Raw genomic sequence first — 17039 nt, forward strand, 5'->3', positions numbered from 1 at the left:
TGTGATATAACACTACTTTTGTAGTGCAGAAAAAAAATTCGCATTTAAGAATATTTTCGCAATATATGGTATTGTTTCTCTTTGGTATTGCTAAAATAAAGCATATTTTGTTTATTGCTTGTGATATTGCTTAAATATTGCTTAATAAGGCTTCAACATTCCTTCCGTAGCTAGTCTTGCTACCTGCATTTCACAATTTTTACATTCACATAGTTTCTCTTTGGTGTGAATCCTTTCATGAATAGTTTTGTTATCTGCGCCTGAAAGTCATTTCATAATATTTACATTTGTTTATGATTTCCCTCTGGTGTGAATCCGTTCATGTGTAATCTTCGTACTTGCAGCTGAGAAAGTCATTTTACAATATTTACATTGGTATGGTTTCTCTTTGGTTTGGTGTGAATCCTTTCATGTACAGTCTTGCTACTTGCAACTGAGAAAGTCTTTTCACAATATCTACATTGGTAAGGTTTCTCTTTGGTGTGAATCCTTTCATGTTCAGTCTTGTTACTTGCATCTGTGAAAGTCTTTTCACAATATTTACATTGGTATGGTTTCTCTTTGGTGTGAGTCCTTTCATGTCTAATCTTGCTACTTGCATCTGAAAAAGTCTTTTCACAATATTTACATTGGTATGGTTTCTCTTTGGTGTGAGTCCTTTCATGTTTAATCTTGCTACCTGTATCTGAGAAAGTCTTTTCACAATATTTACATTGGTAAGGTTTCTCCATGGTGTGAATCCTTTCATGCCTAGTCTTGTTACCTGTATTTGAGAAAGTCTTTTCACAATATCTACATTGGTAAGGTTTCTCTTTGGTGTGAATCCTTTCATGTTCAGTCTTGTTACTTGCATCTGTGAAAGTCTTTTCACAATATTTACATTGGTATGGTTTCTTTGGTGTGAGTCCTTTCATGTCTAATCTTGCTACTTGCATCTGAAAAAGTCTTTTCACAATATTTACATTGGTATGGTTTCTCTTTAGTGTTAGTCCTTTCATGTTTAATCTTGCTACCTGTATCTGAGAAAGTCTTTTCACAATATTTACATTGGTAAGGTTTCTCCATGGTGTGAATCCTTTCATGCCTAGTCTTGTTACCTGTATTTGAGAAAGTCTTTTCACAATATCTACATTGGTAAGGTTTCTCTTTGGTGTGAATCCTTTCATGTTCAGTCTTGTTACTTGCATCTGTGAAAGTCTTTTCACAATATTTACATTGGTATGGTTTCTCTTTGGTGTGAGTCCTTTCATGTCTAATCTTGCTACTTGCAACTGAGAAAGCCTTTTCACAATATTTACATTTGTATGGTCGCTCTTTAGTGTGAATCCTTTCATGCCTAGTCTTGTTACCTGTATTTGAGAAAGTCTTTTCACAATATTTACATTGGTATGGTTTCTCTTTGGTGTGAGTCCTTTCATGTCTAATCTTGCTACTTGCATCTGTGAAAGTCTTTTCACAATATTTACATTGGTAAGGTTTCTCTTTGGTGTGAATCCTTTCATGCCTAGTCTTGTTACATGTCTTTGAGAAAGTCTTTTCACAATATTTACATTGGTATGGTTTCTCTTTGGTGTGAATCCTTTCATGCCTAGTCTTGTTCCCTGTATTTGAGAAAGCCTTTTCACAATAATTATATTGGTAAGGTTTCACCATATTGTGAATCCTTTCATGTTTAGTCTTGCTGCTTGGATATAAGAAAGTTTTTTCACAATATTTACATTGGTAAGATTTTTCTTTGGTGTGAATCATTTCATGTGTATTCTGTGCACTTGGAAAAGAGAACCTATTGTCGCAATATTTACATTGGTACAATTTCACTTTGGTGTGAATCCTTTCAGGTATAGTCTGTTTACAGCTGTACCAGTACCTGTGTAATTTCACTTTATGTCTTGTCACATGTTTCACATAATATGTGAAATCACTGTAAGATCGCTTGCAGTAGATACACCTATATGGTTGAAAACTATTTGCATAATTTGACTCAAATTGTACTTGATATATCCTGCCCTGTAAATGCTGCGATTTGTGTATAGTCTTCATGGCTCTAAAATGAGAAAGAAAATATATATTAATCAGTAAAAAGAATTGTTTTAGAAGTAATTGCATGGATTAACCTAGATGAAGCTATTTAAAGGGGCATTCTTAAAAGTCTACTTAAAAGTTCAATTTGAGGATATAGAATTTTGGCATGAGGCGTGGATCATATTGTCATTAATCATTGCCTTCAGACCCCTGCTGGGACTAGTACTATGACAAAATTTACAATGAATTTTACTGGTGTTGAAGGTTACTTAATTTTGGCAAGTTTTTGGCCCTTATTTAAAAAAAAGATTGGCTATATACGAGGGGGTATCAAAAATGATCTCAAAGCACTTTGTCAGACGGTGTTCAAGCATTCTGAGGCCCTCATGGAAATCATCATTTTGGGCCTCCAAGTAAGACTCCACAGCCTCAGTGACATCATCTGACTCATATTGGCATCCACAAATTTTGGATTTGAGTTTTGGAAACAGGTAGTTTCTAAGTCAGATGGTGCCAGATCTGGTGAATAAGGTGGGTGGGGCAACAATTCAAAGCCACACTTAGCAGCTTCAGCCACTGCAACTTGCGCTCTATGGACAGGGGCATTGTCCTGCAGCAAAAGGACCCCATAAATAGTCTGCAACTTTCCTCTGCATTTTTCTTTAATGGCTTCTTTTAGCTGCTGCAGTTCTGACACGTAGTAGTCCCCAGTGATGGTTTCACATACTCTTTGAAGGTAGTCAATCATAATGACACCCTTGCTATCCCATAAAAATTAATAGAGGCCATGACCTGTCCATTAAAATGAACCAAAATTACGCACAGGTTTACTTCAATACGCGAGGCACACCGTCAACATCCCTATATCTTCGTGTTAAAAATTGCCGTGGTAGTAAGATAAATCCTCACGTTTTTCAACATATACGCATGGTGATTTTGTTCGAGATAGGCCGTATGCGACTCAGGCTATGCATACAATTTGAGATTTTGAGAGCCGCCACACTGTTTCTATTCTATGTTTTACGATTTTCGCATGATCAGTATATGGCTGGCAGTAACCGGCACAACGTGGAGCTGCTACGCGTAGCTTACTTTTCGCTTCGCGGAGCTAAAGTGACCAGTCATGTTAGATCTTTTCATTACGCGGAGCCAGTTGATGCATCATCGCTCCAGAGAGAGAAAACTCTTGCCAAAATTAATGTTTACTATGTGGATTTTAAATGAATCGAATGTAAATAAACCACCAACAGTTGTACAGGATCAATACCATTGTTTGATTAGTGTATAGTCAATGTTACCTTGCATGCATGTGCCATGTGTGTGGCGTGTTTGTTTGTTTGTCTACTGTGTCAGGCCAGGATCACTGACACCCACGGTACTGATACTGCCATACTATCACGGTGATCATATTGTTGAATGTTGTTGACTTTAAAATAATCATGATGCAGTCATGTCTACAGTAGAATTCACCACGACCTTTGAAGGACTTAAACCCCATTAAAAGCTATTAAACCAAGATAACACTCAATGAAAACAGCTCAACTATGTTACATCAGATCTTCTCTGGTTAAATACACACTGCACTTGTGTCTGTTTTACCTGTGCAATGAACAATGAGCTGGTATTATAGTTTCAGTTGGGTGAATGATTATAAAGCGAACGCAAGGTAACAATACTGTCTGGGCTTTTGTTTACGAAATGAGACAATAGTCTGCTTATTGTTAACCAGCGTTCTTGAAAATGAGAAACATAATGGTTTGCAGACTTAACACGGTTTAGAAATAATTTGTTCATATTTTTTGGTGTTATCTGTCGTTTACATATCCTTCCTAAAACACAAAAGTACCAATATTTCCAAACACCTAAATTAGCTAAAAATTTAGGAAATGTTACAAAACTATATTTTCTAGAATTTCAGAGAATACTTTAAATATTGACTGGTTATTTTTTTACACAGTGACGTCATATAGGCAATGGCATAATACTTCTAACATACACTAGGTCACGCGTCAATGGTGAGCGCACTGAGTATTGTGTATAGGAAAACGGGCAGTACAGTATGTATGGCCTACTACTAGTATATAAAGTAAATCCGAACTGGTTTGCTGAAGGTCGAATTCCATGAGGCCACGCCACAAGAAGATGTACAAATCAGCTCCCGGCGATACACTGCAGATCGCAGAATTGTGTGCATGGTTTACCACCACTCTGCCTAGCTATATAGGTGTGTACAATACTGTATGAGTTTCTTGTGAGTGCATTTCCATCTTAATAATAAGTCGGTTCGTACTTTTCATAAATTACTTTTTGAATCATAACTATCGTGACCGAGGATATCTTGCAACTACGTGAAGCTCGTCTGGCAAATTCTTAATGACTAAATTCGCTTCACGTAATGAGTAAGTCGTACTTGATTGGTCAGTTTTACCTCCGAGTAATGAAAAACTCTAACATGATTGGTCAATTTGGCTCCACGGAACAAAAAGTCAGCTACGCGTAGCAGCTCCACGTTGTGGCGGTTGCGGCCTACCATATCAGTATCCCATATGATATTTCTATTGTAAGAAAATTTTATTTGTTGTCACGTAAATCACAGGTTTCGTTTAAATGTACTAACTGGAAATTAAATGTACTAATTAGTGAGGACCGGTATTTTGCTGTGGATATGTTTAACTGCAATTTGCGGGTAAAAAATTTGAAATCCTGAGTAAAAATTGTAATCATATTCAACTCTTTGAGAAAAAATTTATATAAAAGAATGCATGTAAAATCCAGCTGCAATACAATGTGCATTATTGACACACTATCACGCTCTTTATCTTCGTCAATAATAGAATAATCGATTTCAATCGAATTGAATGCATGAGTTTGTAGTTGACTACTGAGCGACCTAAGCGATCGATTGCTAGCCAATCAGATAGAACTCCTTTTTCTTGCGTTCAGTGAAATACCACTAAGCCTGTCGCTCACTACCACTCGCCCGTCGCTCACCAACGGAGTATTAAATTTATATTTATCGTATAGGACGTCGACGGTGTGCGGGGCCTAAACACATGTCAGTAACCAAGCAGTTATCCGACTGATGACACAACAACAAAATGCACTAGCTGGCATGGAATAGCTTCCAGGACCACATTTACATCCCAATAATTGGCACCCAGCACAAGAATCTGTGTGAATGATTGCAAGATCCGTGCACCATAGGTATTTGAGGAATACCTATGCTTGCACAGATGATAATTCCCAAAGAGTAAGTGGAATAGTAATGAACAAGACCTGTTTCTTGAAGAAAGTGTGTGAAATGCATTTATCATCTATGGAAGGATCTTGTATGCATTCTTACAGATTTCTTATGCTGGGTGCCAAATATTGGGCTGTGAAAGTGGTCCAGGAAGCTGTTCCGTGTCAGTGCAGTACAAATTAATATTTTCGCATGATTCATTTTGTTAGCTGAAAGGAAATTCTTGAAATAGGCTTGTACAATTAATGTTGCACTGAACAGTCTCTTTTGACCAATTTTCATATTATTGTATACTTTTACAGTGGTATATACAAAACCTTGATAATATACGAATTATGCTAGATATTTGCGACTTGGGAATGCAACGAAGGCATGTTCAAACCATACAGAAAATTCCACCCGATTTTACATGCTCACATACTTCTACTTCTAAATTCCGGGTATATAATATATTAAACAAAATTTCAATGTTTTAGGCAAAAACACTTCACGCTGTATGTCCATAGGGACCTATTCGAAAAGGTATAGGGAGATTGGGGTAAGAGGACCACTTAAGCCTGAAATGTCTATATAAAAATGATAGAATAAGCTTTTTTCACAGTGTTTACATTGCTTAGGTTTCCCTTTGGTGTGAATCCTTTCATGTTCAGTCTCGTCACTTGAAGTTGAGAAACTCATTTCACAATATTAACATTGATATGGTTTCTCTTTGGTAGGAATCCTTTCATGTCTAGTCTGGTGACTTAAACGTGAGAAAGTCTTTTCACAAAATGTACATTAATGTTTCTCTTTGGTATGAATCCTCTCATGTCTAGTCTGGTGACTTGAATGTGAGAAAGTCTTTTCACAGTATTTACATTGGTAAGGTTTCTCTTTGGTGTGAATCCTTTTGTGACTAGACTTGGAACTTGCAGATGAGAAGCTCTTTTCACAATATTTACATTGGTAAGGTTTCTCTTTGGTGTGAATCCTTTCATGTACAGTCTTGTCACTTGAAGTTGAGAAACACTTTTCACAGTATTTACATTGGTATGGTTTCTCTTTGGTGTGAATCATTTCATGTCTAGTCTTGTGATTTGAACGTGAGAAAGTCTTTTCACAGTATTTACATTGGTAAGGTTTCTCTTTGGTGTGAATCCTTTCATGAGTAGACCTGTGACTTGAAGATGAGAAGCTCTTTTCACAATATTTACATTGGTAAGGTTTCTCTTTGGTGTGAATCCTTTCATGCACAGTCTTGTCACTTGAAGCGGAGAAACTCTTTTCACAGTATTCACATTGGTATGGTTTCTCTTTGGTGTGAACCCTTTCATGACTAGACTTGTGACTTGAAGATGAGAAGCTCTTTTCACAATATTTACATTGGTAAGGTTTCTCTCTGGTGTGAATCCTTTCATGTACAGTCTTGTCACTTGAAGTTGAGAAACACTTTTCACAGTATTTACATTGGTATGGTTTCTCTTTCGTGTGAATCATTTCATGTCTAGTCTGGTTACTTGAACGTGAGAAAGTCTTTTCACAGTATTTACATTGGTAAGGTTTCTCTTTGGTGTGAATCCTTTCATGCACAGTCTTGTCACTTGAAGTTGAGAAACTCTTTTCACAGTATTTACATTGGTATGGTTTCTCTTTGGTGTGAATCATTTCATGCCTAGTCTTGTGACTTATATCTGAGAAACTCTTTTCACAATATTTACATTGATATGGTTTCTCTTTGGTGTGAATCCTTTCGTGTATAGTCTTGTGACTTGTATCTGAGAAACTTTTTTCACAATATTTACATTGGTATGGTTTCTCTTTGGTGTGAATCCTTTCATGTTGAGTCTTGCATCCTACCCGTGGGAAACTCTTTTCACAATATTTACATTGATGTGGTTTCTCTTTGGTGTGAATTCTTTCATGTACAGTCTTGTCACTTGAAGTTGAGAACTTTTCACAGTATTTACATTGGTATGGTTTCTCTTTGGTGTGAATTCTTTGATGTCTAGTCTTGTTACCTGCCTGTGAGAAAGTATTTTCACAATATTTACATTGGTATGGTTTCTCTTTGGTGTGAATCCTTTCATGACTAGTCTTGTTACATGCCTGTGAGAAAGTCTTTTCACAATATTTACATTGGTAAGGTTTCTCCATGGTGTGAATCCTTTCATACCTAGTCTTGTTACCTGTATTTGAGAAAGTCTTTTCACAATAATTACATTGGTACGGTTTCTCTATAGTGTGAATCCTTTCATGCCTAGTCTTGCTACCTGAATATAAGAACGTTTTTTCACAATATTCACATTGGTAAGGTTTCTCTTTGGTGTGAATCCTTTCAGGTATAGTCTGTTTACAGCTGTACCAGTACCTGTGTAATTTCACTCTATGGCTTGCTACATGTTTCACATAATATGTGAAATCACTGTAAGATCGCTTGCAGTAGATACACCTATATGGTTGAAAACTATTTGCATAATTTGACTCAAGTTGTACTTGAAATGCCTTGCCCTGTAAATGTTGCAATTGGTGCATAGTCTTCATGGCTCTAAAATGAGAAACAAAATATTTATTAATCAGTATATAAAGAATTGTTTTAGAAGTAATTGCATGGATTAACCTAGATGAAGCTACTTAAAGGGGCATTCACAGATCTGGAGTTTTATTGTGACCCTACTTTAAAGTTAAATTTGAAAATATATAATTTTGACATGTGGTATGGATCAAATTACATCGCAGCATGATGCGATGCTGCGCTTTCAAACATCCAAGCATCGCTTGATGAAATTAAAATGAACATTTAATTTCATCGCGCGAAGTTTGAAAAGCATCATGACTAGAATTTAGCTTGTCCACAATTTTATTTCATATAAAATTAAAAAGGGGAAAGTACCCGTCTTCTGGCAAAGCGACATGCTGTAGAGGGTGGTAGCCCTCTAGACTTAGAGGGCGCTTTGCACAGGAGGGTAGCATATGAATTAGGTATGCCAGGTGAATTTAAATTTGCCATCAAACTGCATCATTTTATATACGGTATCAAATTAAAGCCCTTGAGTAAAGAAAGCCAAAACGATTGCCATAGCCCTTTCCGTGGCAAAGTTACATCTTTTCAAAGATCGACTTTCATCAAAAAGAAAAGATTCTGCTAGCAAAATTCACAAAAACAGCATTACGGGGTTGTTTCTAGATCTTAGTCTCATGATGATAGCAGCTTTTTGGCCGACCTGCTATCAAAATCCCTCAAAAATTCCATGTGTGAGTGTCTCATCACCAGGGTTGTCACTAGACTGAATTTAGTGCCGGCTAAATTTCCATGATATTTGTCCAAAATACTCTCATGGGTCACTTTCCAGCTGTTTTTAAGGGTAAAAAGTACAATTTCTCTACTTAAAAGGGCATTTCGTGATCCACAGCCTCATCCCCCCACTTTTCTCAAAAAAAGTTGAGATTTTTATATCACTGGAAACCTCGGGCTACATAATGTTTATGTACAAAATTTTTCTTGCAGCCTAATTCGTTTTGCAAAGATATCGTGAAATTTGAATTTGCACCAGAACGAAATTACAACGCATTGTCTATGGAGCAGTGTAATACACATAATCATGCATAACTCGCAAACCCAAAATCGGAATCAACTGAAATTTTGGGAATAGGCTTTTTTTGTGGATATCTAAATGAAAAATGACATAAATAGAGGATGCTATGATCGGTTGGCAAGTCCTCATATTCCCTTGAGTGGCGGTTGGTCTGCCTGAGTGCTGGTTACTACCGACCGGCACCGACCAGTGTAGTGACAACCCTGCTTATCACCATAAAAAGTCATATATTTGGGTCAAGTGAAGTATAGAAAACATATGTAGGTTTCCTTGACCGACCTGTTCTTGAAAAAAATTGAAATTTATATGTAAATATGTAAATATGTATTGTGTTTGGTCCCCGGTCTAGGCGAATTTCGCTGACTAGCAAATGTGTTAACTAAATTACTAAGGTTTGCCTGAGCTGGCATACCTACACAATATAATATACGAAGGGGTTTAATCATGACAATGTAGTTTACCTGTAGGCTCAGTGTACACTACTACTAGTGTAGGCTGTTGTTTGGCATTCGCAGATGCGCTGTGATTGATTGATTGATTGTGATACTATGTATAAAACCACGATGTACATTAATATCATTACAGTCTTTCAAGAAGACAACACACGTCGGGACACACGTAGGGGAGAGCGGGGAGTGTTCGCCCTATTTTCTTCTGACCAGCCTAGCGATGTCAATTTTAAGGTTAGGGATGACCTGATTAGCCCCTGTGAAGGTCCTATGTCTTAGCTATATACGACCACAATCCCAGAACTATAGGCCTTACAATAGCAACAGGATAGAGCAAACAAAAATGTTTTGCAAAGTGGCGAACTTGCCCCATATTGGGGCAGGTTCGCCCATATGGTGGGGTAAGTTCACCCTAATCACAAAAAAGGTTTTTAAACATTGCATAACAATAACATATTCAATGCAAACATTTAGCAAAAGTATACAGGGCATTCATTCTCTTCTGGGGAGTCACTAAATTTGTTGCAGGGGTCGGGTCAGGGTAAAATGTAGGGGTCCAAAGTGAGCTTAAACGTATCATGTTTACAACTTCGGGGAGAAATGGATTAGGACATAAACTGTGGTATGAGTAATACCGATATCACATAACTTAAAAAAAACATGTTTTCAGTAGTTTTACCTTGTTTAATGGTTTAATTATCAATATTTTGCATAATACGCTGATGGGGCAGGTTCGCCCTCCAGTTTGGGGTAAGTCCGCCTGGGGAAGATATAGGGCGAACATGCCCCATCCTCAAAAGGGCGAACGAGCCCCTTGTGCACATTTTTGTATTTTCTTCAGGGTATGCAAAACACAAATCGAATAAGGAGATTAAAACTGCATTAAATCTTTGACAAATCCCATATGTTCCCAATACAGATTTCCATTAAAACCATCTGTATTTATGTATCAATGATAATACAACATTATGAATGCAAGAAAAAATTACGTTTTGGTGTAATTTTTTTGTTTTGGCTGCAGTTCGATGAATACATCCCTATATGTCGTGTAGCTAATATGAGAAGTTTATAATGACCTATGTCACCTAATTTTGCCATCACCAAATTCCCTGATAGCCGTAGTGCTGAGAAACAAGCGGTGGGCGAACCTGCCCCTAGGGCGAACACTCCCCGCTCTCCCCTACTGGTCGAACACGATAGGATTTCGGTTAATAATAAATAGACGGTTTTCTGATAGCGCTCTCATAGGTCTTTGAACCTGTCTGCAGCCCTCTAGCTTTTGATTCAACAAGTTACTTTGGGGGGGGGGGGTCGGTGTACAACCTTCAAGTAATTATTTTGTGTAAGCTAACCATAAGCCTATTCATAACCCTAATCCTAACCCTAACTCTAACCCTCATCGTAACCCTAAACTAAGCCTAACCAATCAATGACAGTGGCTGTTTCAAGTCTATAAGTCTCCTTGCATGATCGCCTGTCGAATTCAACTACCTGCCTCGACCGGAGACTAAGTTGAAACCCCGGGCCTATTGGGTAGCCGTGTTAAGGCGCCTAAGACTGAAATCCTATCGTATTCGACCAGTAATGCGGCGGCGACAGGAATGGAAGAAGATGGCTATGCCGGTCAGCATGATCTTGTTTGCATTTTGGCAACCAGTGTTTATCTGTTATCGATGATGGATCGATTGATAATCGATAATCAATATTCAGTCAATATAATCAATATCAATCAAGATTAGGTCTACTATTCAAATAGCATTAAAAATGATGTGGAGGGGGGGGGTGATTTTCAAATCAGGCTTTTTCCTTACGTACTGTCTATTTGTATGGAGGTGTCAATCAACAATCGATAATCGATAATCAATAATCGATAATCAATAATCGATTATCAATAATCAATTATCAATATCAATCATGATTGGGCCCGCTATTCAAATAGCATTAAAAATGATGTGGAGGGGGGATTTTCAAATCAGGCTTTTTCCTTACGTACTGTCTATTTGTATAGAGGTGACAATCGATAATCGATTATCAATAATCGATAATCAATAATCGATAATCAATAATCGATTATCAATAATCAATTATCAATATCAATCATGATTGGGCCCGCTATTCAAATAGCATTAAAAATGATTGGGGTGATTTTCAAATCATGCCTTTTCCTTACGTAGGCCTACTGGCTATTTGTATGGAGGTGTCAATCAATAATTGATTATCGAAAATCAATAATCGATTATCGATTATCAGTAATCGATTATCAATCAAGATAATCTCAATTTTCAGAATGCTAAAGAAATCATTTAAAAAAAAATATTGACAAAAATTTGAACTTTTTAAAAATTTCTAAAATTCCCATTTTCACCTTCATGCGTATAAAATGAACATTTTGTGCAAAATTTTGTTCAAATATTTGTTCTGAACTCGAAAATTGCAGGGCTTGTATGGAGCACATTCCAGTGTTGAAAAAGGGTCAATGCCAGTTTCAATTATATCAATCTCCATGACAACACCCACGTGATCGCAGATTTTCAAGGGTGAAATACATTCGGTTTAGGAGAAACATCAAATTGAAGTTTGCATATAATACAGCATTGAATAGGGATTTCTTTCATAAAATTGCGATTATCTCCAAAACTGTGTCAACAACAAGCAATGAATTTTTGTTAAATTTATTTTTTGAAAGCGTAATATGTGGTTCTAAACTTAAAAAAAAAAAAAAAAAAGAAGGAAAGAAAATAGAGCTTTGACAAGCGGATAATTTGTTACATTAGAATCCTATGAACACATGATTAGTAATTAAAACGATCAAAATGAAACAAAAGAGGAGAGAAAGGGCCCGCTATGTGGGCCTAGCATGATCTTCTCTGTATATCATTACTGGTCGAACACGATAGGATTTCGGTTAATAATAAATAGACGGTTTTCTGATAGCGCTCTCATAGGTCTTTGAACCTGTCTGCAGCCCTCTAGCTTTTGATTCAACAAGTTACTTTGGGGGGGTCGGTGTACAACCTTCAAGTAATTATTTTGTGTAAGCTAACCATAAGCCTATTCATAACCCTAATCCTAACCCTAACTCTAACCCTCATCCTAACCCTAAACTAAGCCTAACCAATCAATGACAGTGGCTGTTTCAAGTCTATAAGTCTCCTTGCATGATCGCCTGTCGAATTCAACTACCTGCCTCGACCGGAGACTAAGTTGAAACCCCGGGCCTATTGGGTAGCCGTGTTAAGGCGCCTAAGACTGAAATCCTATCGTATTCGACCAGTAATGCGGCGGCGACAGGAATGGAAGAAGATGGCTATGCCGGTCAGCATGATCTTGTTTGCATTTTGGCAACCAGTGTTTATCTGTTATCGATGATGGATCGATTGATAATCGATAATCAATATTCAGTCAATATAATCAATATCAATCAAGATTAGGTCTACTATTCAAATAGCATTAAAAATGATGTGGAGGGGGGGGTGATTTTCAAATCAGGCTTTTTCCTTACGTACTGTCTATTTGTATGGAGGTGTCAATCAACAATCGATAATCGATAATCAATAATCGATAATCAATAATCGATTATCAATAATCAATTATCAATATCAATCATGATTGGGCCCGCTATTCAAATAGCATTAAAAATGATGTGGAGGGGGGGGATTTTCAAATCAGGCTTTTTCCTTACGTACTGTCTATTTGTATAGAGGTGACAATCGATAATCGATTATCAATAATCGATAATCAATAATCGATAATCAATAATCGATTATCAATAATCAATTATCAATATCAATCATGATTGGGCCCGCTATTCAAATAGCATTAAAAATGATTGGGGTGATTTTCAAATCATGCCTTTTCCTTACGTAGGCCTACTGGCTATTTGTATGGAGGTGTCAATCAATAATTGATTATCGAAAATCAATAATCGATTATCGATTATCAGTAATCGATTATCAATCAAGATAATCTCAATTTTCAGAATGCTAAAGAAATCATTTAAAAAAAATATTGAAAAAATTTGAACTTTTTAAAAATTTCTAAAATTCCCATTTTCACCTTCATGCGTATAAAATGAACATTTTGTGCAAAATTTTGTTCAAATATTTGTTCTGAACTCGAAAATTGCAGGGCTTGTATGGAGCACATTCCAGTGTTGAAAAAGGGTCAATGCCAGTTTCAATTATATCAATCTCCATGACAACACCCACGTGATCGCAGATTTTCAAGGGTGAAATACATTCGGTTTAGGAGAAACATCAAATTGAAGTTTGCATATAATACAGCATTGAATAGGAATTTCTTTCATAAAATTGCGATTATCTCCAAAACTGTGTCAACAACAAGCAATGAATTTTTGTTAAATTTATTTTTTGAAAGCGTAATATGTGGTTCTAAACTTAAAAAAAAAAAAAAAAAAAAAAAAAAAAGAAGGAAAGAAAATAGAGCTTTGACAAGCGGATAATTTGTTACATTAGAATCCTATGAACACATGATTAGTAATTAAAACGATCAAAATGAAACAAAAGAGGAGAGAAAGGGCCCGCTATGTGGGCCTAGCATGATCTTCTCTGTATATCATTACTGGTCGAACACGATAGGATTTCGGTTAATAATAAATAGACGGTTTTCTGATAGCGCTCTCATAGGTCTTTGAACCTGTCTGCAGCCCTCTAGCTTTTGATTCAACAAGTTACTTTGGGGGGGTCGGTGTACAACCTTCAAGTAATTATTTTGTGTAAGCTAACCATAAGCCTATTCATAACCCTAATCCTAACCCTAACTCTAACCCTCATCCTAACCCTAAACTAAGCCTAACCAATCAATGACAGTGGCTGTTTCAAGTCTATAAGTCTCCTTGCATGATCGCCTGTCGAATTCAACTACCTGCCTCGACCGGAGACTAAGTTGAAACCCCGGGCCTATTGGGTAGCCGTGTTAAGGCGCCTAAGACTGAAATCCTATCGTATTCGACCAGTAATGCGATACAACGTTGATACGTCAGATTTCGGAATTTTATTAAAAATAGGCATAAATCACATTGAACAGGTTGAATGCTGGCAAAAGTAGATAAAATAACTATGGGTCGAATTTACATTAATCAGTCCTGGGGCCAGGATAACATTTAGGACTCCTTCGAATTCTAAAACAATACTTCGCCAAATGTCCTTGCTTTCATTTTCTCATTTAATTTGTTTTAATTTTAATTAATTTCTTTATCCACTGGCTCTCTGGTAAATCCGGTATTGCCAAATATTTCTTGTCCATTACCCGTGTTAATCTATTTATTTATTAAAATGAACCATCTATTAAATTCCTATAATACAATGTATAGGCCTAGTGTATTTGATAACAAATTTGTTTTTATTTTTGATTGGAATTTGGGTTCCATTACATGATTTCATAATAAGATATGTTTGGGAATGGCGGAATTAGTATATGATTAAAAATAGACATACTCTTAGGCCCCCTTTTTTAATGTTTGTAGGCCTACATTATTGATATCAATATTTATGTACAAAATGCAAAAGAATGTATATATATTTGATTGTTTTGTAAACATTAAATTTGATGTTTACTCATAATTATGTCTGGAAAGTCAGGGAAAAACTAAGGAGTATCGGTATTTAGTTTCCTGGGAAACTGAATCAGATGAGCAGTGAGTAAAAACATTTGCCCTAAATCTTTATTTGATTTTTATTGTTTTATGAATTTATTAGGGCTACTGCTAAAGTGCAGAAAAAACCTCCAAACGCACTCTAGGATTTTTCATCAGCAGCAGTAGAAATTTCTCTTGCATAGATTTTCTGGTGACCTCGCTTGGATTTAGCAAACACTGAACTGTCAGGGTTATAGCGCGTTATTTAATCTGATTCAACTCGTCGTGGCACGTATATTTATTGCACGTGTAATACTTTTTGACGTCACGAAAAGTATTGTACATACAATATTGTACGTACAATACGGAGTCTGAAGCTAGCCTTAGTAAATAATCATATAATTAAGTTTTATTGGTACAAAGTTTTACTTTACTATGTTATGACGAAATTTTCAGAGGGGTGATGTGTTTAAAGAAAATTGTCTAACACGCCTTCTAGATGATGATTCAGTATGGTAAATCCCGGGGCAAAACGGCTATACTAATTGACCGCTCGCTTAGAAAAAATAGCCAATAGACCGAATGCAAAAATGTAAAGAAATGCTTAAAAGACGAAGCTGACCAAAATTTAAAACGCCACTTATATAGCACAGATTATCAAGAACATGAAGGGAAAAAGATACACAAAAATGCAAAACATGGCTGGTATTTAAAAAAAAACATTGATGATTCAGCACGCAAGAAAGTACATTTTGTCTTTATATAAACCCGCCATATTATTGATATTTTCAGTAGCCTAGATGGTGAAAATAACAATCATAAAAAAAAATCATTAAACATAAAGAAAAAACAGGTATTAATTATTTTTTCTTTGTTCTTTGTAGACCCCAAATACTATCTTCAGAAGATAGCAAGCAAAGCAAAACACATGAAAAATAATAATGTTCCAAAAAAAGACACTCATTCTAGATGACGATTCAGTTCGCAAAATCCCGGGGCAAAACAGCCATACTATAAGCTACTATAGACCGCGCGCTGAGGAAAAAAAGCCAATAGGCCGAATGCAAAGCTTTAAACCAAAATTTAAAACGGCACTTACATGTATATAGCAGAGATTATCAGGAACATGAAGGGGGAAAATGTAAAACATGGCTGGTATTAAAAAACAAAGAAAAAAACCAATGATGATTCAGCACTCAATAAATTACCTTTTGTCTTGATATAAACCCGCCGTAATTGATATCTTCAGTAAAAAACAGGTATTAATTATTTTCTTAGTAATAGTAGGCCCTAAATGCAAGCAAAGCAAAAAACATGAAAAATAATAATGTTCCAAAAAACATTGCCTAACACACGTTCTATAGATGATGATTCAATACGCAAAATCCCGGGGCAAAACGGCTATACAAAACATGACTGGTATTTAAAAAAACACCGAAAAACAATGATTCAGCACGCAAGAAATTAGCTTTTGTCTTTATATAAACCCGCCGTAATTGATATCTTCAGTAGATAGTGAAAATAACAGTCATAAAAAATCATTAAACAAAGAAAAAACAGAAAATTATTTTCTTTAGCTTTGTAGGCCTAAATGCTATCTTCAAAAGATAGCAAGCAAAGCAAAAAAAACATTGTCTATAACACGCGTTCTATAATGATTCAGTACGCAAAATCCCGGGGCAAAACGGCTATAGGCCTAATGATATACAGAGAAGATCATGCTAGGCCCACATAGCGGGCCCTTTCTCTCCTCTTTTGTTTCATTTTGATCGTTTTAATTACTAATCATGTGTTCATAGGATTCTAATGTAACAAATTATCCGCTTGTCAAAGCTCTATTTTCTTTCCTTCTTTTTTTTTTTTTTTTTTTTTTTTTTAAGTTTAGAACCACATATTACGCTTTCAAAAAATAAATTTAACAAAAATTCATTGCTTGTTGTTGACACAGTTTTGGAGATAATCGCAATTTTATGAAAGAAATCCTATTCAATGCTGTATTATATGCAAACTTCAATTTGATGTTTCTCCTAAACCGAATGTATTTCACCCTTGAAAATCTGCGATCACGTGGGTGTTGTCATGGAGATTGATATAATTGAAACTGGCATTGACCCTTTTTCAACACTGGAATGTGCTCCATACAAGCCCTGCAATTTTCG

General features: G+C 36.1%; 1 protein-coding gene across 1 annotated transcript; it reads right to left on the reverse strand.

Annotated features, from left to right (window-relative positions):
• Nucleotides 1-91: 91 nt before the first annotated feature.
• LOC140170943 (uncharacterized) lies at nt 92-9450 on the reverse strand. Its single transcript, XM_072194138.1, has 3 exons — nt 9297-9450; nt 6045-7787; nt 92-2044 (listed from the first exon to the last, which is right to left on the reverse strand). The coding sequence occupies exons 2-3, from the start codon at nt 7781-7783 to the stop codon at nt 877-879; spliced, it is 2907 nt and encodes a 968-aa protein (XP_072050239.1). The 5' UTR covers nt 7784-7787; nt 9297-9450; the 3' UTR covers nt 92-876.
• Between the last annotated feature and the right edge of the window lie 7589 nt (nt 9451-17039).

This window comes from Amphiura filiformis, chromosome 15, assembly GCF_039555335.1.
Source record: "Amphiura filiformis chromosome 15, Afil_fr2py, whole genome shotgun sequence".
Taxonomy (NCBI): Eukaryota; Metazoa; Echinodermata; class Ophiuroidea; order Amphilepidida; family Amphiuridae; genus Amphiura; species Amphiura filiformis.

Coding starts and splice junctions, on each gene's coding strand:
- LOC140170943 (XM_072194138.1), bottom strand. CDS start 7,783: ATGAAGACTATGCACCAATTGCAACATTTACAGGGCAAGGCATTTCAA. Junction 2,045..6,044: donor ATTCATACCAAAGAGAAACA/TTAATGTACATT, acceptor TTCTCATTTTAG/AGCCATGAAGACTATACACA.